The 23,359-nt window shown below is 51.9% G+C and overlaps 10 protein-coding genes across 10 annotated transcripts; 5 read left to right on the top strand and 5 right to left on the bottom strand.

Moving 5' to 3' along the window:
- The first annotated feature begins 39 nt into the window (after positions 1-39).
- K460DRAFT_301305 (cytosolic Fe-S cluster assembling factor NBP35) lies at positions 40-1,479 on the top strand. The gene is made up of 4 exons (XM_040929868.1): positions 40-116; positions 183-321; positions 381-500; positions 556-1,479. Exons 1-4 carry the CDS (start codon positions 60-62, stop codon positions 1,131-1,133), a joined length of 894 nt encoding a protein of 297 aa, XP_040792919.1. The 5' UTR covers positions 40-59; the 3' UTR covers positions 1,134-1,479.
- An 822-nt stretch (positions 1,480-2,301) lies between these two features.
- K460DRAFT_271001 (SET domain-containing protein) lies at positions 2,302-3,651 on the top strand (the record flags this gene model as incomplete). Its single annotated transcript, XM_040927697.1, has 1 exon — positions 2,302-3,651. The coding sequence occupies one exon, from the start codon at positions 2,302-2,304 to the stop codon at positions 3,649-3,651; it is 1,350 nt and encodes a 449-aa protein (XP_040792918.1).
- Positions 3,652-3,827: 176 nt separating this feature from the next.
- K460DRAFT_400421 (NAD-dependent methanol dehydrogenase) lies at positions 3,828-5,315 on the bottom strand (the record flags this gene model as incomplete). The annotated part of the gene is made up of 1 exon (XM_040936327.1): positions 3,828-5,315. One exon carries the CDS (start codon positions 5,313-5,315, stop codon positions 3,828-3,830), a length of 1,488 nt encoding a protein of 495 aa, XP_040792917.1.
- A 980-nt stretch (positions 5,316-6,295) lies between these two features.
- Positions 6,296-8,824, top strand: K460DRAFT_361159 (P-loop containing nucleoside triphosphate hydrolase protein). The gene has a single exon (XM_040932402.1). The coding sequence runs from the start codon at positions 6,302-6,304 to the stop codon at positions 8,699-8,701; it is 2,400 nt and encodes a 799-aa protein (XP_040792916.1). The 5' UTR covers positions 6,296-6,301; the 3' UTR covers positions 8,702-8,824.
- Positions 8,825-10,622: 1,798 nt separating this feature from the next.
- Positions 10,623-13,339, top strand: K460DRAFT_272527 (uncharacterized protein; the record flags this gene model as incomplete). The annotated part of the gene is made up of 4 exons (XM_040927807.1): positions 10,623-11,061; positions 11,108-11,720; positions 11,765-12,999; positions 13,074-13,339. The coding sequence occupies 4 exons, from the start codon at positions 10,623-10,625 to the stop codon at positions 13,337-13,339; spliced, it is 2,553 nt and encodes an 850-aa protein (XP_040792915.1).
- A 468-nt stretch (positions 13,340-13,807) lies between these two features.
- K460DRAFT_361157 (uncharacterized protein) lies at positions 13,808-15,013 on the top strand. The gene is made up of 2 exons (XM_040932401.1): positions 13,808-14,284; positions 14,351-15,013. Exons 1-2 carry the CDS (start codon positions 14,006-14,008, stop codon positions 14,798-14,800), a joined length of 729 nt encoding a protein of 242 aa, XP_040792914.1. The 5' UTR covers positions 13,808-14,005; the 3' UTR covers positions 14,801-15,013.
- Positions 14,915-15,658, bottom strand: K460DRAFT_270779 (uncharacterized protein; the record flags this gene model as incomplete). The annotated part of the gene is made up of 2 exons (XM_040927673.1): positions 14,915-15,031; positions 15,089-15,658. The coding sequence occupies 2 exons, from the start codon at positions 15,656-15,658 to the stop codon at positions 14,915-14,917; spliced, it is 687 nt and encodes a 228-aa protein (XP_040792913.1).
- Positions 15,659-16,458: 800 nt separating this feature from the next.
- Positions 16,459-19,552, bottom strand: K460DRAFT_350416 (uncharacterized protein; the record flags this gene model as incomplete). Its single annotated transcript, XM_040931501.1, has 2 exons — positions 16,459-16,791; positions 16,838-19,552. 2 exons carry the CDS (start codon positions 19,550-19,552, stop codon positions 16,459-16,461), a joined length of 3,048 nt encoding a protein of 1,015 aa, XP_040792912.1.
- A 483-nt stretch (positions 19,553-20,035) lies between these two features.
- On the bottom strand, positions 20,036-20,362 carry K460DRAFT_361154 (uncharacterized protein). Its single transcript, XM_040932400.1, has one exon. It carries the CDS (start codon positions 20,300-20,302, stop codon positions 20,111-20,113), a length of 192 nt encoding a protein of 63 aa, XP_040792911.1. The 5' UTR covers positions 20,303-20,362; the 3' UTR covers positions 20,036-20,110.
- A 703-nt stretch (positions 20,363-21,065) lies between these two features.
- Positions 21,066-23,068, bottom strand: K460DRAFT_400416 (mitochondrial Rho GTPase-like protein; the record flags this gene model as incomplete). Its single annotated transcript, XM_040936326.1, has 3 exons — positions 21,066-21,221; positions 21,288-23,005; positions 23,059-23,068. The coding sequence occupies 3 exons, from the start codon at positions 23,066-23,068 to the stop codon at positions 21,066-21,068; spliced, it is 1,884 nt and encodes a 627-aa protein (XP_040792910.1).
- Positions 23,069-23,359: the final 291 nt, after the last annotated feature.

Here is a 23,359-nt window from a genome sequence, read left to right as displayed (position 1 = left end):
TGCGCGTCACCTCTCCTCCGCAATCAACTCCGCAACTAACGTCTGTACAACACGATGCGATGTTGAAACCGCGATTGTTCTCTACATTACGGTGCTTGCAGCATGAGAATCCTTTGGTCAGTCTTAGCATTTCTTTAATAAAAAAAGCATTATGAGAATCAATGGCTGACGATAGCTTACAGGGCCTCCCGCGCTCAGGCGCACCTCCGCAAATACCGCGCATGCAACGAGGACTACCACAGAAGAGGAGCATAAAAGATGTCAAGAAGGTCATTGCGGTCTCATCGGCGAAGGGTGGTGTAGGAAAGAGTACGATTGCTGGTATAGCCTCTCGGGAAAGCAGTCCACAAAGTATAGAATGCTAATAGACATGATGCTAGTAAACCTCGCCCTCTCCTTCGCACGTCGAGGGTACCGCGCCGGCATCCTCGACACCGACATCTTTGGACCCTCAATACCCACCCTTCTAAACCTTTCCGGGGAACCACGACTATCAGCTAGTTAGTCCGTGCTCCTGCCCAGTCGATCCACATCTCCTGACGCATCTACCATCAGACAACCAGCTTCTACCCCTCTCGAATTATGGCCTCAAATCCATGTCGATGGGCTACCTCATACCCGAATCTTCTCCCGTAGCATGGCGCGGGTTGATGGTCATGAAAGCTTTACAACAACTTCTGCATGAAGTGGACTGGGGCGGCCTGGATGTGCTGGTTCTGGACATGCCGCCGGGAACGGGGGACGTGCAGCTCACCATCACGCAGCAGCTTATTCTAGATGGCGCCATCATTGTATCAACGCCACAAGATCTGTCACTCAAGGACGCCGTGAAAGGTGTCGAGCTTTTTCGGAAGGTCAATGTCAACCTACTCGGCCTGGTCTGTAACATGGCGGGATTCAAATGCCCAGGCTGTGGTGAGATGCACGAAGTGTTTGGTAACATGGACAAGATCAGGAATATGTGCGGCAAGTACGATTTGAAGATGCTAGGCGAGATACCCCTGCACGCAAGTATCAGCGACGATGCAGATCGTGGAAAGCCGACCGTCGTGGCGGAGCCGGAGGGTGATCGAGCGATAGCTTTCAGCCAGATCGCGCAACAGGTCGAAGGTTTGATTGGATTGGAACAGTGATGTATGAGAGGTTGGATGTAATCTGACTTGGATAGACGTGTCGCCCTATACATCTCCAGTTATCTCAATTGCGGTTGGCACGTTCAAATCCATTGTGAGGACAGCTTTATGCTGGGTAGATTCTTTGAGGTTGATACCTTCAATCTTGACTTGAATATAGTCTCCTCTGACCACGAGCAGTGATACATGGATCGATTGCACCCGCTCTTGTACCTATGGCGGATCTTTTGCTGTTTGGCGTTTTCAGTTTCTTTTAGTCGATATTGTACTCCTGGCCACACTAAGTCCATCAACCTTCCGAGAGACCTGTTTAGCGACTGTGAGGTTAGCGATCTTCACGCACGTGCTGGTGGTAATGTGACCTCGGTATCTTCCGTTGCTGATACTGTTGGGATACTTTGGCCATGAAACTATTGCTTTTGTTTGGCATTCTGCCCCGCGTCAGCGTCCTAGGTTCCAATACGCGATAGTGCAATCACCTATTTAGGCAGGTATCATCTCAGGGTCATGGAATGCTGCCTGGTCTCTGTCTATCTAGACTGTGGACGGACGAGGGGCAAGTGCAGCCGAGCAGCGTCGTGTTTCACGTGTTGATCCTCAAACGCAACCCGTCACCTCATCCCTGTCCCCACACTCCCGCGCTCCCCTCCCCACATTTCCTTTTCACCCTCCCCGCAAGATTCGCTCCAACATTAGTTTTGCGGAACTACACTGATGGACCCTAGACTGGCGATAGATCAACAGATAGGCCTAGGGCATTGGCGCTTTCAATCATGTCTTCGCAATACAACGATGGACTTGTGACCCGCACAGCCCGACTACAAAGGCATCAGCATTCCTCTAAGAGTGGTTAACGACATTTTGATACTTCATAATTTTTCCGAGAGGAGACAAGGCTAAAATCGACACGACTCGCAAATATGCTACAATGTTTGCCTCAGAACATTTCTTCGCGTTGTGACAATGGAGCCCTTGTTTCGCAGCACCGTTTCATCCCTCGCTGCACAGTCGTCTCGCGTTTCACGAGACACATCCTAGAACTATCCAGTACTATTTCTTTAAGCCAGGCCCTTCAATCATGCCTATTTTATAATTCGTAAATTGACTATCGTTCTCTCACATCCTCAAACTCCTCCTATATTCTTTACACTTCCACTCAGTATCCAGCATGAAGACCGCAGTCGGGCTTACCCTGTTGAGCAGGGCTCTCGCGCTAACGAATGAGAAACTCGAAGTCGTCGGTCAAAAACCCCTCCTTCACGCATGCCCTTCAGACTCAATACTCCAAAAGGGCGAATGCCAGGACGCAACCTTCGGCTCTTCTCACGACATCATATCCGACGTCGCCTTCCGATCAAACATCTCTCAATTTCAGCAGACACTAGAAGAATCCCGGAAAAAAGCCTCACAAGTCAAAGACTTCCCATGGACCTTTTGGCCAGAATGTTTCTCGAACGAGAACACCACAGACCCGTACTGTGTCTTCACCGACCAGTCCTTTGCTTCGGGTCGCGGCATCTTCATCATCACTACAAAAGACCTCGCATATGACATGCTAGAACACGACGCATGGAGACGGCCAGAGACACTCTCGCGGGTCAACAAGTACGACAGTCCGCCCTTTGTGACACACGAATTCCCCGGCAAAGGCCGCGGCCTCGTCGCGAACAAAACCCTGCACCGCGGAGACCAGATCTTCGCCTCAACGCCTATCCTCATCACCGACTCAGGCGCATACGACCTCTCTGAAGCCGAGCGTCTCGCACTACTCTACCGCGGCGTCGACACGCTGCCACCCGCCTCGCAAAAAGTGTTCTGGGAGCTGTTGGGCCACTTCAACGACGACCCAGTCGACGACAGGATCAACACGAACAACTTCGACGTGTCCATTGACGAAGAGGCTCAAGCTGCCGTATTTCCTGAAATCGCAATGCTGAACCACGATTGCAGACCGAATGCGGCGTACGCTTTCGACGAGCGGACCATGACGCATTATGTCCACGCGGTACGGGACATCATGCCCGGCGAGGAGATCACAATCACGTACATTGACAATGAAATGGAGCGCGCAAGACGCGTGAAGAAGCTCAAGAGGAACTGGGGTTTTGACTGTAGCTGCAGCACTTGCACTGCGCATCCCTCTCTGGTGTCTGAATCTGACACTAGGCTCGGTGAGATTGCAGCTCTCTCCACTATCTTGGACGACTGGACGATTGATTCTGAAGCCACCCCGGAAGCCGCTGAGCTTCTCATCTCGCTATATGAGCAGGAGCGCCTTCATGCTAATTTGGCGACGGCGTATAAGCATGCTGCGGAGGCGTATAGCAGTTTTGGCAAGAAGTGGGAGGCGATGCGGTATGCGAGGTTGAGTGCGGAGATGAGCATGTTAGATAAGGGCTTTGGCGATTCGGATGTGAAGGAGATGCGGGAGATGAGCTTGAGGCCTGAGTTGAGCTGGAGCTGGAAGAAGCGGGTTGGTATGGGAGGCAAATCATGTGGGTGTGGACATGGCCATTGATCGGTGTTGGAGAACAAACATTTGTACAAATTATCATAAGGAGTTCTGGAGTTGGTTGGGCTAGTTTGTTGATAGTGCTCGCTATGCGAGAGAGGAAGCCGGTACTCTAGATGAATTACCTTGGCTAGATAGCATATGGAGATATCCCTTTGTAAAATGGTATGTATACGATTACTCTAGTACTCCATTGACTCTTCGAACAAATTCCTCAACTGCTCTCTCTCCTCATCGATATTCTGCGTGTCTAAACTCGGTGCGAGCATCAGCACTCGCGCCTGCGGAATGGTGCCCTCAACAAGCTGGTCTAGATGCTCATTTCCGAAACCCAGGTGTTTCAAGCCTCTCGGCTGATCTCCAAGCTTGATCAAAAACTCCGCGAGTGCTTCGCTCAACACCTCACCGGCACTCTCCCTCTTAACGTTTGAAATGTCCACACCGAAGGCCTCCGCGGCTGCCAAATGGCGTTCAGGATTCGACGCGCCTGTGAATTTGAACACTGCTGGTGCAGTTACCGCGACGCTGACGCCATGCGGGATAATTGTGTGGTCTACGTTGTAGCCAGCATGTTTATAGCCAGGGTTCTGGCCAGAAATGGGATACGACATGCCGTGGCAGAGATGCACACCTGCGTTGCCGAAACCAACACCAGCAAGCGTTGCGGCCAAGAGCATCTGCGATTGCGCTTCGTGGTCCTCAGGGTCTTTGACCGCGCGTGGGAGGTACTTCACTGTATCTCTCAATGCTTGGAGGGAAAAGATGTCCGAGATTGGATTTGCGCCCTGATATGCCGGGCGGTTGATGGGATTGGTAGGGCGTGGTACACGCTCGTAGTAGGGGATTGCAGTCCATGATTCGAGGGAGTGACAGAGGACATCAAGGCCTGAGGACGCGTGGACTGCGGATGGCATAGTGCGTGTATTCAGCGGATCGACTATGCCCAAAGTAGGCTTCAAGTTGCGATGTGCGATACCAGTTTTGGCACGCCTAGAGACGAGATCGAAGATGGCAGTCCCCGTTGTTTCAGAGCCAGTGCCTGCAGTTGTCGGAACTGCCACGAGCGGAAACAGTTTCCCAGGAATTGGCAGGCCCTTGCCAAGGGGAGCGTTGACGAAGTCGAGAAAGTCTGCTTCAGGGAAGGATGTGTAGAGGTTCATCAACTTGGCTGTGTCGATTACACTGCCACCACCCACAGCCAGATAGGCATCTGGCCGCCACGGCTTCGCGAACTCAATGGCTTCCTTTATGCTGCTGTCCTTGGGCTCTACCCTGACCTTGTCGAATACCTCGTACTGCACGCCTTCTTTTTCTAGCCCATGTATGACCTGTTTCATCGCATCTAGCTTGCGCACATTCTGATCCGTGACCACCATGACTCTCTTGCTACCCATATTCTTGAAGTCCATGCCGACCTCCTTTGTGCACCCTGGTCCAAAGCGGATCGATGAAGCGGCCATTTCGAAGGCATATTCCTTTTGCTGGCTGTGGTCAAGAGGCGTGGCAAGGTGTCGTCGCGCTTGCTGGACAGTGGACGGTGTTTGGTTGTGGTAATTGGAGTTTGAGTGACATGGACACGATGGTGGATGAGTGAATTGGACGGTGCGCAGAAGATTCACAGCGCGAGCTGCCCGTGAGGGAGCTATGCGGATTGCCGTTGATATCGCCATGTTGTATGCGCGCAGAGGAAGGAGCTATCAGAGGAAGGAACGCGCGGTGCGGGGGTGTATGTAGTAGTTGCGCAGGCTGCTCAATGGCGCTTCCAATGCTCCTAGCTCCCTCTATGCAAAAGGGCATTTGAACGATGTCTGACGTAGCAGAGTATAATGAAGTGCCGGGCGAAACGCGACCTCGGATGAAAGTCGCGCCATCCACATTGGGTATGCCGAAGTGTGGGGTAAACGAATGCCATCCCGGGGAGCCAGCCCGCATGTAGCTCCTAGTACCACAGTCCTAATTGAAAAACTGCTGCCACAGGTAACAGACTATCGTGGTTATGTTCAATTCTTGTTTCTTAATTCCTGAGATGTGGTATCGGGCTTCCAGTTAAACAGTTATATGGAAGTCGGTCTTGAAAATCTAGAATCAGCCGTAACACTCGATAGAGCGGTCCACATGGACAAATCAGTCCTAATGTTGAACTAGTAAGATGGTTTAGGGAGGCAAGTGTAATTATCTTACATTTTCAAGGTTACTTGGGTTCTCCAAGTGCTCTTCGCACTGTTGGCAAACATTTTCTCCCTCCAAGTAGTCATAATACTATTGGCTTTTCGAATCCCTACTCAGTGATATGTAAAGTGGGTTGATGACTTTTAAGCAAGTTATCTCAAGTCTTGTTATCGAAACCATAGGTAAGGCACGAATTGTAACTACTCAAGTCATTGTAGTGCTACCGTACGCAGAGGGGCTTCGGAACTGCCTTGGACAACTAGTACAGTATAGACCACATATGTTTAAAAACGGTAGTAGGCTAGGACTAGTTTAGAGTGCTCTATATACCTGTCGGCCTTAGCCAGATAGTGCTGCGATAGACATACAGATTGTCAGAACATGGCGCGCTAGCAGGCACGTGCGGGCTTCTACTGGCTAGCCTAGATCCAGCGCTTCGACAAGGCGATCCCTTTAGGCTGGTGCTCCACAACCTGACAACCTTGGAATGGTTTCCCCAGGGGAGGTCCGGAGAAGCTTGACATGTACTCTTTTGAAACATGTGAGTGGCAGCGGCCGTGCATCAACTAATCACAAGTCATTCGCTAGACACTATCAACGGGTACCTACGATAGAAGTTCACGATCGCGGGTACAATCCTCGTACATCCCTCGTCCATCGCCTAACACGCGGCATCGCAACAAATCGCACCACGACCTCTAAGAAGACATTTACCCCATCAATCGAACAACAGGCCATAGTGAAGCTCTGTCGCACGCAGAATGTCGTCGTTTCGGCTCGTCCAGGCGCAGGAAAGACGGCCACAGCTGAAGCTATCGTTGCCGCCAACCCAGGCCGACCCATAGCCATCATTACCTACTCCAAACGCCTGCAACTTGATACCGCGCGCCGCTTGGAGACCTATCCTGGGAATGATGTCCTCACATTCCACGGAGTGGCCGGTCAGCTGTTCTCAACTATTGTGCCTAACGATTCCATCTTGAGCTCCTTGAGGAGAAAAGGAGCCGTACCCGCCTGGACTGGTAAGCCGTACGAGATCGTAATCCTGGACGAGCTGCAAGATTGCACCGACGACCTGTTTTGGCTGATATGCGCCTTCATATCGGCTGTGACCGACGCAGCGTGTGGCAGGGCTCCCCAGATAGTCGTGCTGGGTGACGAACGGCAGGCTATCTACGGGTTTAAAAAGGCCGATTCACGCTATTTGAGTCTGTCTTCCTCCGCCATGGCCACCCTCTCGCACTACATGTGGACACACGTGGCTTTGAGCAAGAGCTTTCGCCTTAGCCATGAAAACTCGGCGTTTGTCAACAACGTGTTTCTCGGGGGCGAGCAATACATCATCGGCTCCCACAGCGGGCCGAAACCACTATACCTGCATGGAAACGTTTTCGACCCAGTGAGCTTCACCCGACATCTACTGCCACTTATCCACCAGTACGGGCCTGAGCGCACAGCCATCCTCGCCCCGTCCGTCGATAGAAATAGGCCACTTGCGTTGCTCACAAACTACTTATCTGAGGTACACGGCATACCGATTGCTGAGCCCATCTCGGATGAAGTACAGCTAGAAGATCGAGTCTTGCAGGGCAAGATATGTGTGAGCACCTACCACCAGTTCAAAGGAAACGAGCGCGACCTGGTCATCGTTTATGGCGTTGATGCGAGCTACTTCAAGTTTGTAGCTCGCGACCTTCCAGACGATACGTGCCCGAACACCACCTTTGTAGCTCTCACTCGTGCATGCAAACATCTTGTTATAGTACATCACAACCAAAACAGCATAATGTCCTTTGTCGACGTTGCAGAACTTTACAAAACAACCAATTTCGTCAACCTCAACTATCATAGGAAGATGCTAGAATCTAACCCCCCGGGCCGCCCACTGCAACTAGGCCTGCTTCTCTCAAAGACAGTTTCCGCCTCGGAATTGCCGCGCCATGTCCCCGATGAGATTATTGACGACATATGTGCGCGACACCTGCAAATCAACCAGACTCAGCCGTCCCTCCCAATTGCACAACATATCAACGCCCCAGCCATAGTCATTAGCGACCCCACCAGAGGCCACTACGAGGCTGTAAGCGACCTGAATGGGCTTGCCGTGGTAGCAGCGTACGAATATGCCTTACTAGGTACTCTTACCACTCTTGAAAGACCCAAAGCATCGTTGCTGGGATTCCCTTCCAACACCAATGCGCAAGCAATTTGGCTCTGCCGTGAGGCCTGTGAGTACAATGCTCAGGTGTCGGGGTACAAAGCCCGGAAAGTACAGATGAAAGGGCACCGTTTCGACTGGCTTGGATCATATCTCGACGCAGCTAGGGATCGGCTAGAAGCCCAATTTCCTGAAACGGCCGTGGTGGACTTCGAAGTCCAGTTGAAAGAAAAGAATTTTCGTGTAGCTAATCCCTTGGGAGGTGAGGACCAGATTACCGACCTATATGGGCGAGCAGACATTGTCCAATTTGAGGGAGCTTTACATACATCCGCAGCAAAGCTGAAAAGGAGAAAGGCGAAACGAAGCCTGGGGAATATTAATTCGGATGGAGTGTCGATCTGGGAGATCAAATTCGTTACCCAGTTATCACACCATCATGTCATCCAGGCCTGCGTCTATGCCTATCTCTGGACCAAAAAACACAAGCCAGACATACTTCCCCAAATCATCCTCTTCAATGTCCGTGATGGAGAGAAGTGGGAGGTTGTACCGCGTGATGGCGTGGCCAGCTTAAGGGTTGTGGTAGAGGAGATGTTGATTGCGAAGTACTCGACTAAAGATACGCTGACGACGGATGAGTTCTTGAAGAAATGTGCAGACACAAAGGCCGAGGTTGAAGAAAGCTATGGAAGGCTGGATAGGGGATCTCACTGTGTGGACATGTAGTATAACATATTTGTATTTGTTACAGTCCAACTTGTAAAGATGGGAACACCCATAGTCAAATTCAACGTGTAAAAGTACAGGAGCGTCTGTTTATGGATCAATAGAGGAGTGCGAATCGCCCCACTTGTCGCCCAAACCTTCTCTTGAAGTACTGCTTTCCTTTCCATTCCAACCCAAACCATGAGTCGTCCGCGACCTCGGATGACAGTCGCGCCATCCGCATTGGGTATGCCGACTGTGGGGTAAACAGATGCAACCCGGAGAGCGAGCATGTCTAGCCTCACGGGCTTGGTCTTGGGCGTAATTGAGCCTCCATGCTGTACGCGTGTAGAGCGCTAACTAGGAGCACACACATGGACGTCTCCATGGAAAGAGTGCTGGTCGCCTTATGTTGCTTAAAAACTTTCTTTTGACGTACGACACCCTTTTCCCTGACAGACCAAAACATACGCCAACCGGAAATCCCAAATTCTTCACCAGTCTGGATGTTTCTTCTTCTGTTGCAAACCCTGGTCTGCATCGCTCTGAATGGCTCAAATCTCACGCATACCGAGCTGGTGGGAAGCGCCCGTCTCTTGTCCACTGCTTACGCATCACACCCCTCCAACGAGACAAAGCTACGCTAGAGGCGCCCGCCTTCAGACCTCCACTTGACTTGTTTGACCTGTTTGAACATGCACAGTACAGCGACCACTACTCGTTGGTACATGCTCATGAGACTGTATCGTATCGTTACCGGCTCTCTCTCTTGCTATCCTTGATTACCGTGCACTTTTTCCAACTCGACACCAACTACAAAGCGACATCGACACGGCCACACAACAGGGTTGGCACAAATTTAGTAATTAGTAAATTACTATCTAGGTTTAGTGGTTTAGTGGTTTAGTGATTTAGTGATTTGTGCCAACCATGCGACACGGCTGTATTGTCACACATGAGCATCCACACGACTATCATCCACACGACTATCATTTCGATGCTATCCGTCTGGGCGAAAAAAGAGGCACAGCAACAAGATAACAATGGCTGAACGGCCGGGTTGCCACAAATGGATTCCTGGTTGTACGATTGTACAATTGGATCTTATCGCATCGTGATTGAAGCCCCTGGCAAACGGACAGGCCAACTGGGCGGCTTGAGGTGGGTTTGAGTTGACTCCTCACACCACATGGTCGCCTGCATAGCCACCCAAGGCTTGTCGCAACCCACCAATTCGAATCGCATATCGTGAAGGAGAGTAGTACCACGCACACGCTGCCAGGATATCACGGTCCTTTTTGGTTTCTCTATACCGATGAGAGGGCCAATGAGCGCCTACGCAGATCAAAACCCCTGCACCTACGTACGTACGAAATTCTCCGATGAGATCCGGGCGTCACTAACGCGGAGCGTTTAGATGAAAAGCCTACTGGGTGTGTGAAATGTCAAATCAAGCTGTCCAACACCTTTCCCACCATTCACACAAGAGGACTATGACCTGGTACCGTCACCGAAACCCACCTAAGCAACGCAAAATTGGACTAATAAACACTGTACTGGTGCCTAATACTAAAGCGGGTATTGCTTGTCTCCTTCCATTCCCTTGCCATGTTGCTCGGACCCCCTACGACCCCGCAACAAGAACGAGCCGAAACTTTATCTGCTGTCTCTTTGTGCAGGATATCCTCCGACTGTGGTTTTCATCCGCGCTCCTGAATATAATACGACTGGCCGCCACTGCGGCTGAGTTCATTGTCACTTGTGCCGTACTGAACGCCTGGGTATACACTGCGGGCCCTTTACCGGCAGTATGGATAGCTCGTTTTGGCTGATGCCCAAGGTTTGATCACGGGAGATGATATACCCCGACATACGTCCTTACTAGTGTGCTCATGAAACCCCTCGTCAATACCTCTCCTCTTCTTATCGTAAATTCTCCGTCATGACTCTACAGCTTTGCATCCGTAGTACGCGAGAACGACAGCCCGACCCGAAGGGAAATACGCGAAGTATACTCAGATTGAGCGAGGTTCCGGATTCACCTGCCTCTGTTGGAGCCATCTGTGAGGCTGTTGAGCTTGATGGACGTCCCTGTAAGACTACGCTGCCGCCGAGCGCATGCGACCCTTGGTGCAGCGCGCACCATAAAGAATGGGTGGAACTCAACATGCGATGGAGCAAGGTTCACACAGAAGCAGAGCAACTGGCAGTTACAGGTGTGAGCATCGCGAAGCAAAAGGTTTCCAAGCTCCGTTTATCTGTGGATCTTCGGCGTCAGATTCGCGATAGGTTCTACCCACACGGTGGCGACCTTCAAGATTACCTCAAGTGGCTAGGCAAGCTGGAGAACGATGTCAGACAACTCGCAGATATGCTTCTGAGTATGGCGACTCTTACAGCTTCGAATTATACTAACGCGCATGGCAGTGCAGAACCTCAACCGCGGTCCAACTCCAGAAACTCCAGGGGTTCACACTGGGACCCCCCATCCGGACAAAATCGATTCGGGGGAAAAGATAATGATTCTACAATCTCCACTGGACCCAAGGATTCCCATTACTTCGTTGCGAGGCATCATGCCAGATGATGGGACCATCCTCACTCTCAAACACTTTTATCTAGAACTCTGTGCTGACATCATTCGCCGTCTATACTACATCGCTCCCGCCTTGAACGACTCACCTGTGCGATATGGCTCTCCCAATAGGAACAATCAGTGTACTCCCGATCATGGCACTGATATCATCCGCGCTTGGTTTCGCATCATGGTGCTTAATGACAGCGAAGCTACGACTCTTCAACATGCGACCAGGTCGAGAGGCATCAACGATTTCTTGATGGGCTGTCAAGCAAGCCAGCTGGAAATGTACTGCGACTTCTTTGAGAAGGCATGGCGCCCTCATGCTGTTCAGTACTTACGTGTGGCGATCTGCGCCCAGACACTTACTGATAGTGACATCAAGACCATCCAACTCCTCGGAGGCACGATACCGAGTACGATTGAAGGACTCCAGATGACGAAGGCATGTTGGGACATACTGTAAGTCAGACGCAATCCACGTAGGGTATTTCTGACCTTTATAGCTATCGCTGGTTTCCCACACTGTTGACTCCCTGGACTATTGCAGGCATCTGCTCCAATTTCGAAGATTATACCACCATATGCAAGTTACTTATGCTAAGGCTATACAATGATGATTGGTACGACCCAAAGAGTGTTCTAGGCGATTGTGCGACAGGCGTATACATGGGCTTTATTCCGATAAGCAAAGGAGATTTCTCAGCGAATGCAGGCTTAAAACAAGAAGGGGAATTCTGGGTGGAACGACAATCACGTAACTATTTATGCGGCCAGATGGCCATTGGCCAGCCGTTCACGCAAGTGTTTCTTGACGAGCTCCAAAGACGAACCGCAACTTTATACCTAGTCGTTTACGAAGGAACGCATGCGGACGCCACGGTACATCCGACCGAACCCGATCTTTTCATCAGCCGTCATCGTTCTTCCTTGTCGCTTGACGAGCTAGACAAGGAAGATTTCACCACGACTCTCACTTTAGAAGATGTCAAGAACCAGCTACGAATGAGGAAGACGTCCATGTATGATCCGATTGTGGTCGATTCATGGCAGTTCATCATCATCGACCGCGAACCAGGCCTCCCATTCCAGCTCATAGATATCGTGCAGGATACACTACTAATGCTCGCTGGAGACCCATCCCCACGTCAAATTTCAAAGCGCGTCATTCGCGAAATCATACCGCCATCCGTACAAGAGAGCTTCCTTGAAGATATCCAAATCGAGAGCTCCTTTGATCTCCGCTACCCACCTCCTATGGAAGTACAATATGAAGGCAATAGGTACCGATGTTACGATCCGGATCCTGTGGTCCTCGCCACGTATCAAAACAAGATGGTTTCACAACGGAGATCACGGGATGACAACCGCTTCATTCGACGAGTCATCGAGGACATGGAGCGATGCGGCATCATCAGTATAGCACCAGAACACGAAGATTCACAAATTCGCCCCATCATCGTCCAGGGATCAGATGGCGCTCCTGATCTGTACTTTTCTTACGAGCCGAGCGACCCAACAGTAGAGGACGAGCGCACTCCAATCCTGCCATTACCAAAAGCAACATGTCTACTAGATTTCGCAAAGTCATATAAGCAGAAATACCCGAACGCGATCATGGCGAAAGGGACAATACAAACACATTACTGCGCATGGCCAATGCCAGCAATCAAAAGCCTGGGGAGAGGCGGGCTGAGTTTCCAAACATGGGAAGGGCATGTGTACCGATGGAATGCTATGCGTAAGTCTTGATATTACCTCCACCTTTGGAGGCTTCTGTTCACTGATTCACTTTGTTTACTGACATTAATCTAGCGTTTGACCGGCTCGACTCGGCCAACGCATGGCAATACTACATCCAGCACTACGTCAATTCGAAATTTCCCTTCGTCATGATCTACCTCAACACATTCGTCATTTGCGCGACAAACAAAGAAGACGCCGACGACAATTCGGAAATCATTCTCGACGAGATGGAAGATCGCGGGTGGAGAGCTTTCCTTCCTCTTACGCATAGTTGGACCACGGATATAGATGAGCTCAAACTTGAGACATTGTTTAGCGGAGTTAGACCAGCTTAAGACTAGATTCTGTCACGTATGGACGATAGAAGAGAGATGCGACGGCACGGATTGGTGGGTTTGAGCTTTGGATTTACACAGTGTAGGTGTAGGCGGAATATCTCACGTATAGCGTTTGGCGATGCATTAACCTGTCCCTTCCATCATAGCATCTCACTGGCGCCTTTTGATTTTGCGCATCCTTATTTCTTAGTAAAGTTACTGAATGGAGTATTAGCAAAAGCTTCGAATATTCACTCGGATGTACAGATTACCAACAGACGAGTGGGAATCTCGGAATATAGAAAAAGCGAGGAGTGTGACATGAATAGAAATCGCCTTCTAGCATTAGCTTGATCGGTCTAGCATAGTAGCTTTGGGTGGTGGGTGGCAAACGGATGAATGAGTAAGCGACAATTTTATCGAAACCTCGTATTCTACTCAGATCGGGGCATTCTTTTCAGCCGCAAAGCATGACTTTGCCGCAACGAAACAGAATTTAATCCAAAGTTTACATTCCTATTCCCAACTTTTACTTCTATCGCTTTCTTTAGTACTAAGTAATTACTAGGTGCGCTCTTGAATTTGCGCAAGAATAGCACAGTATCCTCAACCAGAAACTCTACGTAGAAAACGCGGTTGGAAGGAAACCCTATCTACCGAAAGAACATATTCCCTTCCTACAAAATGTCCACCATGGATGATAAATACCCAGAAGACAAAGAGCGCGGCGAGAACACAACAACCTCCCAACAACATGCCCTCGACCGCTCCAACACGTCCAATCCACCCACCCACTCCGCCCGCCAAACCGCCTTCCTCCTAACCCTCCTATGGACATGCTGGCTCGTAGCGTGTACATCCGACACGTTCCTCTCCATCGAACGAGCAATGGCAACATACACACGCATGACACCGTTGCAATACTGGATTTACCGCAAGCGCTGGGACGTCTGGGTGTATCGGGTATGTACTCCATACTCCACCCCAAGCTATTTCAATCGCATTGAGTCATCTAACGAACAGTACCAGACCTCTCCATGGCCCATCTTGCCCGGCCCAGCGCTGACCAAGATATGCATCGCCAGTCTGACCCTCTGCACGCTACTCTTCTTAACTCTCACCAACACCCGGCATGCTAGCAAAGACGACGTAAGCCTCGCTGTTACCAACCTTAGCATGAGCGTATGCATCGTGGTTGGCACATGGGTCGGTGCAGCGCCGCGGGAAGTTGCATTGATTGCCATGCCGATTGGGTGGCTGGTTGCTGCGACGGGGTTCCTTGTATGCAGCAGAGCGACGGGGAACAGGGACTTTGGCGCTGCATTACACGTCAGCGAAAAAGTGGGGAGTTGGGTTAATAGCGCGAGTTTAGCGGTGTTTTTCGCGCTGAATGTGTGGGTTTTTGGGTTTGAGAATGAGTTTGTCATTCTGTATTGTGCGTGGCGGGCGGTGGGGGTCGTGTATAGGTGGCTCGGCTGATTGATCTAAGATATCCCTTGGAGCTCTGCTGGTTTGAGTTGTTGAATACTTATCTTGGCTTGGAATCGAGGACGAGAGCATATGAGAAGTCTAGTCTAGTGTGTACGCCCGACACTACACCCTGCGAACCAACCACTCCAACTCCTCTGCCTGCTCTTCCGTAACGATATCCCTAAACTTGTCCAGCGTCAAGAAGTCGTGATCAGAGTACTCGAAGCCCGGTATAACAGTCTACATCTCGTCAGTTCAAAACCTCAACCCCATCAATCACCTCAAAAAAAAACTCACCTCACTAATCAAAAGCCTATCATCCGCATCCTTACCGCCCTCCCGCATGGGTAAAAGATAACTCGCCTTGAACTTCCCCCCCTCAACAATCCACACGCTCTTCTCCCCCTTCTCAACATCCTTCCCCACGACGAAACTCTCAACCCGCTTCTTCCCTTTCTCCCCATGTTCTTCATCATCATGAATCAAAACATACCTCCCCCGCCCCTCGACAAGCGTATGCACCGTGCGCCCCTTATTCCGATGAAAGCAGCCCTGCGGCGACGCCGGCGTCAACAAGTAGTAAATAGACGTACTCGCATTGCGCACCGAGTCGTCGCCGGAAAAAGGTTTATCAGCAGTTTGCGTATTCGACGGCGCGGACGTGGACGAAAGGAAAGGGTTCGGAATGATCAGCGGGTTGCGGTCGAGCTCAGCAAAGTAGCCGCCTTCAATGTGCCGTTGTAGGTTCAGGGCTGAGATGATGGTTTGTGTGCGGTCCGACTCTTTTGCTGACGAGGAGATATCTGGTGGTTGTGGGGGGTAGGTTGGGTGGAGTTTTTGCGAGGTGCTGGGGATGGAGGAGGGCATTGTTTGGGAAGATTCGATGCAGGTCAAGGGGAAAATCAGAGTTGGAAAAAGAATTCGGGTACTAGTAGAGTTGGGAGAATTGGGATTGTCATGGCAAACCCATTAGAAACCTTTATAACATAGATAGTGCGGGGCAGAGGGGCTGCATAAGCAGCAATACCCACGGACTAGCTAGGGTCCCCCGGCGCTGACGCTGATGCTGAGAAATTCAAAAGGATTCATTACGCCCTGCGCCGCTATCGGGCGTGGGTAGAGCATGGGTAGTTGGCACGACATACAAGACATGATCAGTTTAGTTCAACTCCTGCAGGTACAATCTCCAAAACATGCCAGCAATTACTACGTATATAAAGCAGCACTAGCTTGATAACTGACCGACTACTATTATATGATTGTTTGATTTCCGAGTACATCGCTATTCATCCGTCATTCCCATTTCCATCCCATTCGCATCCAAAACAAAACAGAACAAAAGGCGCGTTCCCGTCCTCTAGTAATGCGTACCGTACAAACGCCTGCCCTATACGCCCTGCTAGCTATAGCTCAATGTGACCCTAGAATAGACCAGCACCAAAAAACGCACGCACAAAATAACAATTAGAGGAGAAAACGTTGAATATGGTACAGAAGTGAGGAGGAGAAAAAAGAGGGGACATGATTCAAGCTCAAACGGGGCTGGTATTACCCATACTGCCCCGCGCTAATAGAAGGTAGATATGCCTGTTAAGACCGTGGCGGCTCTACTCGTACTTTTGCTCCTAGCCAATATTGTTGACTCTCCAAATTACAAGCTACCATTGTTACCACATGTCATCATCGGCCCTACTGCTCTCATCGGATTTCGAGTGATGGTGATAGCCCTTGCTGGATTGGCCCAGATAGTTCTGCGTGTTCGCGACGCTGTACCCTCCGCCATTTGCGCTGTATTGCGAGTGATGCGAGTCTCGTGGGTTTTGATTGTATGCATTGCCCTGTTGTTCTGGCCTCTGACTGCGGCCATTCTCTTCAGACTGTCTGTGGCCTGACTTTTCTGGTTGCTGGTAGCTTGGCCACTCGCTGGCGCTGTCGGGCTGCTCTTGTTGTTGTTGCTGCTGCTGCTGCTGCTGCTGCTGCTGCTGCTGTTGTTGTTGTTGCTGGAACTGTTAGTCAAGGACAAAGAGTAGATCGGATAGTACACACCTGCTGATACCGCTGATACTGAGCAAACTCTTCAGGCTGTTGCTGCGACTGTTGCTGCTGCGGCTGCGGCTGCTCCTTCTTGTGCTGCGCCGCCTGTTGCGTTTGTACAGCTTGTTGTGCTTGCCGAGCCTGTTTGGAGTTTCCAATTGATATCTGCGGGTGCATTTGTTGAACCTTGGCGAGATAGGAGTACATGAAGTTACTGAGCAGCACTTGTGAGTACAGCTCGCGGCGGGGGTTGGCGAGCTTGATGTGGGCCATGCGGTAGATTGCTCGTTCTTCCAAGATGGAGAATCGAGTCCAGTTGTAGTCGATGTCGGGCTTCAGGATCCGTGGCGGAGGTTCCGGTGATAGCCCGCGTGAAGCGCTCTTCTTGTGAGACGATTCCTTCTCGCTCTTCTTCTTGCCGCCTCCAAAGATGGACGATAGCAGGCCGGGCTCCTTTTCTTTCTTGCCATCACTAGACGCCTTTCGGTTGCTTTCTTTCTTGCGCTCTTCCTCGAGCTTCATATTTTCGCGATCTAGCACTACGCTTTCTCGGCCACGGTTGCTGTTTTGTAGTGAGGTTTGCAGCACATCGAGTCTTGCGTCATCGTGTCCTTTTTCCTGGGGTTTGCTGAGCTTGTTCTTCGCCTTCTTCGCCATTTCCTTCTCTCGCTCTTCTTTTTCTTTCTTGTCTCGCTCCTTCTCCTTGTCGCCGCCGACCAGCCAGCCCCAACTAGTCTTCCTTGGGCCTTCATCCTTTTTGTCTTTTGATTTCTTGTCCGACTTCTTGTCCTCTGGGAGGTTGGGGATGATTGACAAATTATCTACCCTCGTGTTGTTTCCTGGTAGTGGCGATGGTTGTTGGACAAGGTCATCAAACGATTGTGCGGGCTTTATTGGGGAGGCTTGCGCCGCTTGGGCATGCCGGTTCGGTCGACTTGAAGGGGATTGTCGCTGCTGTTGTTGTTGCTGTTGTTGCTGCTGCTGCTGCTGCTGTTGAGTCGGGTAGGGCTGGGGGTAATTACGAGGCCCATTAGGTTGCTGTTGGGACTGTGGAGGGGGTTGTCGTGAAGAATTACGCTCGGGTAGCTGCAGTGGGGATCTCCGCTCTTGCTCTTGTGGTGGAGTCTCAATAATCTGTGGTACTTGCTGGGGCTTATAGCCCGGCAGAGGCGCTGTCGTTCGGCCATTGGAAGCGATTCTCGAGTGGAAAGCCTTGGGCTGTCGCTGTTCTGGTTTTTGGTCAGACGAGGATGGCCTCGCCTGCTCCTCGGAAGAACCGGGTCTTTGCTCCGTACCAACACTAGGAATAGAGGGTCTCCGCTGTGGACGTGAGAAATTAGAATTAGAAGGCGACTCGAATGCTCCATTAACGGGTTCTGATTGAACTCTTGTGGGCGGGAGAGGAGGTACGTCTGGTATAGAATATACTGGTGAAGTAGATGGCGACTCTTCTCCCTCGCCCTCGGTTTGCCGAGATGCTAACCGTCGTGAGAGGGGTGGTCCTCCTTTTCGTAGACTGCCTCGTCTGTAGGTGGTGCGTGTCGATCGCTTCAGCGTGGCTAGGCCGCCCATCTTGCCGGGGACCATGGGAAGATCTCCGTCTGCACCAGAATCGCCATCTGCACCCGAATCTTTCGAGTCGATGCTCATGCGTTCGATTAGGGCAACGGGATCTTCCACTATGTGCTCGAGCTCATGGAGATTGCCAATCCCTCCACTGGACTGGGTGCCAGATCGTTTCCTCTCCAGCCTCTCGGCGCCATCCTTGTAGCCTGAGCCTGTGTCAATCTGCCTCGAGAGCATCGACTTCTTCCTCCGCAGCCCTCCACCACCGGAACCCTGGCGCCCGAGGGCGCTATCGGGCGACAACGAGTCTGCATCGCCAGAGCGGCGTCTGATCCTATCCACCTTCTCCTCGATGAACGTCTTGAACTCCTTGGGCGCCAGCTCGGGGTGCAAGCGGGCGGGCACCCAGAAGAGCTTCGTCTCCTCTTCTTCCGACACGGCTGGGGGGGATAGCGGGGGCGAGTTGGACTTGAACGAGGGGAGGTCTGGGTCGGCGTTGTTGACGCCCATGGACATGCGGCGGATAGCCTGCAGATTGCTGAGTTCCTGGGCCAAGCCAGCGGGACTCGACTCGTAGTCCAGGTCGTTGAGGGGAAACTGCTGCGAGGCCGTGTCCGAGTTGGAGCGAGACAATGGCGGGGACATTTGGCCGTTGGGGCCAGGCGGCCCCTTTGGTGGCTGCTTCTCGTCCTTGGGGCTTGTTGGCGACGCAGGCTTGTCGGGGGACAGCTGGGGGCGAAGGGGAGACCTTGCGGGAGGAGCACCTGGGAAGGGATCAAAGGGGTCGAAGCCGCCAAACGAGTGTAGCGAATCGCCGTTGGGGCTGGGCACGAAGCTTAGCGGACGCGAGGTGCGCTTGAGCGACTCGGTGTCGCTGTCTCCGCCGTACAGGTCGCCTATGGCCTCTGTGACATGGTGGCTGTCATCGCTTATGGATATCTGCGGCGCATGTCCACGGCGCATTTGGTAGACTCGCTCGAGCTCCTGTGCCCTCGAGTGCTTGTCCGAGGCCTGTGTAAGGCGGAGAGACGTGGTCAGTTCGCGGACAGCGATGTTGGGCGGCTGTGACGTGAGGGTAAACTCACCATGTCGCGCGGAATGCGGAGTGGATGGCTCGCTTGCCACGGCTTCGTCAGGGCAGGGCCAGGGCGATGGGGGCATTGAAGAGGGTCAGACGGGAGGCAGCGGGGAGGTGAGCAAGCAGGGCCGTAGGAGCAGGACGACGGCGACTTTTCATGACAACAGGGCGCGGTGAAGATGGGTGGGTGGTAGAGGTAGTTGAAGGGTACGTGCACAGCTGTCGGGGGTGGTGGTGGTGGTCACCGGTAGGTCCAGTGGAGGAGGAGGAGGTGCTAGCCCGAATGGTTGGGCTCCGTCCGGCACAGCCAAAAGCCAAAGCCAAAGCCAAAGCGACCTTTGTCCGCCACCAGGGGCCGCCTCTGTCCTACTGGTTACTTTACTGTCTTGCTCGAGTGAATTGGCGGCCTGGGACGCTTCGAAGCCACCATGACAGCCGCCCGATATCCCCCCAAGGCACCCCCAGAAAGCTCCTTAGAGGCTCCATGCCGACATGCACGCACGCGCGCACCCGTGTGCAACCACCCGCCTCATGCACATTGCATACATAGCCTGTGCGTGACGAGATGCTAGAATAGCTACTGCTACTACTCTGCATTGTCTTCAGCTGGCCTCATAGTACTCCAGCACTCCAGCACTCCTCTACTCCTTTCCACTTGGCCAACCCGACAAGGGGCCACCCCCCGCGGTCATTGCGACGGCGCACTCGTCCAGAAAGCCTATACAACCTCCGGTAACCATGACAGCAAGCTTTGCTTCTCCCCTTTTGTTGCCCTGCTTCTCGCCCACACCACCAATGACATGCTCCGCTGTACCCGCCGCTCTCCTGCGCATCACGACGTAATCTTTGCCCGTGTCCGTGTTCACATTTGCTCCACTACATTTCTCTTCGCGACAAGAGTATGCGGTGTTTACGTTGGGTTCTAATAGACAGCGCATTGTCATTGTAAATGAGCTTATTTAATCGGAAAATGGGTATCATAGTTACTTGGACCTTTGACCGACGTCATGTTTACCCTGTCTTTCTTCAAGAAGGCTAATATTCAGCCTCTCTTCCTCCACCAGCGAACAACAAACAAGCTTTTGTAAGCGTACCTCAGCTGGCGTGCATGAAACCTTGCCTTGTGGCGTCTGTCGGCGTTGGTAAGCTTGAACCATCTCTTCGCTTTGTACTCGACGTCTTTGCAACAGATATCCTTCGATTACCTTGCTATTATATCTAGCCCTTTCAACTACCTCCCTCTACGATGATGACCAACCAAGCAGGCCTCGTTGGTTCAAGCGCCAGGGGCAAGCTGGAGCAGCCCTGCAGCCATGATCCATCACGCGTGCCACTTAGCTCAGGAGCAAGTCGTACAAAACAAACCACCTCGCGCTACATGATGTCATTCCTTATCGGCTGAAGAGCGTAGATTACATATTAAACTATTCAAGTCCAGCAACCTGCCTAGTCAGGGGGTACCCTCTTCTGCACACTGATGATATCTATCTATCCAACTATCTCTAAGAACCAAGTGAGTAGCGTCTTCAACATCTCAAGAACCAAGTGAGTAGCGTTTTCAACATCTCAAGAGCAAGCGAGTAGAGTTTCAACATCTCAGGAAGAAGACCCGCTGTTGCGCTTCCAGATGAATATCGCAGAGGCAACAGCGCACGTCACAGCGCCCAGCGCGAGATACAGGTTCAGATAATCATACCCGTCTTCTTCCTGCTTCGGAAAGGCAGTCGAAGGGTGTGTCGCACACTCAGCCAGCTGTAAACTTGTTAGCTCTCTCTCTCTCTCTCTCGCCTATTGTCGTGTGTATGTGGCAGTACTTACATGGACGAACAGCTCCGATATGCTGTTCCACGTCGTGCTGACGTGCAGTGGCGGCGCCATCCTCAGTGCGCTGGTGAATTCATCGGGCTGCTGTTCGCACCGCTGCATCGTCTTGTCTTGGTCTGCCTTCAACGCCGTGTAGACCGCCGGCAGCTGGTCGAGCTGGGGGTATTTCTTCCGTAGCTCGACGATGTGTGCGAAGCTGTCTGGATCGCTGGAGTCGTAGGTATAGCACAGCAAATCGCATGCGTCCAGCTTCGCCTGGTTCTCGAGGATGGCAGGCTCGAGCTCGCCCAGCTCTTCGAGAATCAGGTAGCATTGCTTGCCGCCCTTCAGCTCGACACTGTTCACGGCTGACCGTGGTTTGATCGTTGGGTGGTACGTTTGGCTGAAGCGGCGCTGTAGGAAGGCTGACAAAAGCGAGCTCTTCCCGCTTCCACTCGATCCCACAACATAGCATAAGAAGACGTTGCGCTCCACTCTACCGGGCTTCTTCCGTCGTTTCCGGGCCTTGGTAACTTTCAGTGCGCTGGTTGTGCCTCCTCGGTCGCCGCTCTCGAAGCCGAGGTAGGCCAGATACTCTAGAGTGGTCTTTGGCTCCTCAAAGGTGGTCATGCTCCATTGCGCAAGCCATCCTTGCAATGTTATGTGTCCAGCTTCGTTGCGCACTGTGCAGGATGGGAATGCCGAGTCGATCCAGGACGTAGGGACGCCGGGGGTCGGTGCGAATAGGTTGGCCAGTTCTCCATCGTTCAGACCACCATCATTGTCCTTGTCAAACTTGAGGAAGAGATCGACAAAGAATCGGTATCCAGAGGGACTCAGTTCTGCCGACGAAAACTGAGCGACGTCGAATTTAGGATGGAGGAATGTGTCTTGCAAACTGAGACTATCAGTATAGTGAAACTTCCTCAAGATGATCCAGATGGTCTCATGGCGGCCTTTCTCTGCGAAGATTTTGTTCAATAAGAGAAACCCGCGTTCGTCCATGCCATGCTCCCCGGTTGCGCCAGGCGCGAACCGCTCCATTGACTTCTTGATGTTTGATAGATCATCCTCACCCAAAGGCTTCTCAAAGCATTTGAGCTGGAAGTTGTGAATCTCCTGGTCGTTCCAATAACCATCCTTATCCGTGTCGCACAGGTGGAAGACGCGCTGCAAAGCTGAAACAGCTGCAGGCTTCAGCGCATTCTCCTTCGAGTCGTAGAGAGGCGCGATGGGATGCGTCACGGCTTTCTGGCAAAGAAAGAAGACCTCGTTGATGTTGTGATGCTCCTTGGCACTTGTCCGTATGCAAGAGTCAATCTCCTTGAACTCGTTCATCACCGGCAGCATTTCCTCAGCTACCACCTGAGATGTCGACCCATTCGATGCCAGCTCGGACTTGTTTGCGCACAGCACAACCGGCACGTTCACGCCCAACGAGCGGAAGTATGGCAACCAGAACAGCGCAACCCGCTCATAGCTGTAGTGGTCCGAATACACCAGTAGTATGACGTTCGATTTGCGAAGCTCTTTTCGGAGAGCAGAGCGTTCGTGCGGCAGCGCTGAGGTGTCGACGATGGTGGTGGTGACATTGTCGGGCGTTCCGAGCGTAGGGGGCAGCGTCACCTGCGGGAGGATGGGCTGGATCTTTGCAGTCACGAAGACATCTTTGACAAGCGAGGTGATGATGGAGCTCTTCCCCACCCCTTCATCACCGCATATGCAAATCCGAACTGGAGGTAAACATTAGCTTTTGACAAGCAAGCTGGGAGGAAGCTCCAAATACCGGTTGCCATTACCAAGTGGCATGTTTATTGCATACTAGCGAGAAGCCGGCATTCGATTAGAAGTGATTTGGATAGGAGCTTTCCTCAGCGATGGATGCTTTCCAGGTGTGTCCACGCAAGTGCCTGGCCATGCGTGTTGCTTGGCGCACGTGGGAATCGATCGCAGCTCCAAGGTTCCCCGCCAGGTCGCCCCGCCAGATTGGCCGTTGGCAGGTAAATAGGATGCCATGCGGCTTCACCGTTGGACCGTTGGACGTGATAGTCGTCCCGTATTCATCTTTCTTTCTTACCACCGACGGG

Source organism: Cucurbitaria berberidis (genome assembly GCF_010015615.1).
Source record: "Cucurbitaria berberidis CBS 394.84 unplaced genomic scaffold K460scaffold_1, whole genome shotgun sequence".
Classification (NCBI taxonomy): domain Eukaryota; kingdom Fungi; phylum Ascomycota; class Dothideomycetes; order Pleosporales; family Cucurbitariaceae; genus Cucurbitaria; species Cucurbitaria berberidis.
The sequence above is the reverse complement of the archived record's forward strand: the minus strand, read 5'-3'. Positions and strand labels throughout refer to the sequence as shown.

What these genes read in the sequence shown, in the direction of transcription:
- K460DRAFT_361159 (XM_040932402.1), top strand. Translation starts at nt 6,302, where the DNA reads ATGGTTTCCCCAGGGGAGGTCCGGAGAAGCTTGACATGTACTCTTTTG.
- K460DRAFT_361154 (XM_040932400.1), bottom strand. Translation starts at nt 20,302, where the DNA reads ATGCGCAGGAGAGCGGCGGGTACAGCGGAGCATGTCATTGGTGGTGTG.
- K460DRAFT_301305 (XM_040929868.1), top strand. Translation starts at nt 60, where the DNA reads ATGTTGAAACCGCGATTGTTCTCTACATTACGGTGCTTGCAGCATGAG. An exon ending in AGGAAAGAGTACGATTGCTG is followed by an intron (nt 322 to 380) that starts GTATAGCCTCTC and finishes ACATGATGCTAG; the next exon opens with TAAACCTCGCCCTCTCCTTC. An exon ending in GGAACCACGACTATCAGCTA is followed by an intron (nt 501 to 555) that starts GTTAGTCCGTGC and finishes ATCTACCATCAG; the next exon opens with ACAACCAGCTTCTACCCCTC.
- K460DRAFT_361157 (XM_040932401.1), top strand. Translation starts at nt 14,006, where the DNA reads ATGTCCACCATGGATGATAAATACCCAGAAGACAAAGAGCGCGGCGAG. An exon ending in GGGACGTCTGGGTGTATCGG is followed by an intron (nt 14,285 to 14,350) that starts GTATGTACTCCA and finishes GAACAGTACCAG; the next exon opens with ACCTCTCCATGGCCCATCTT.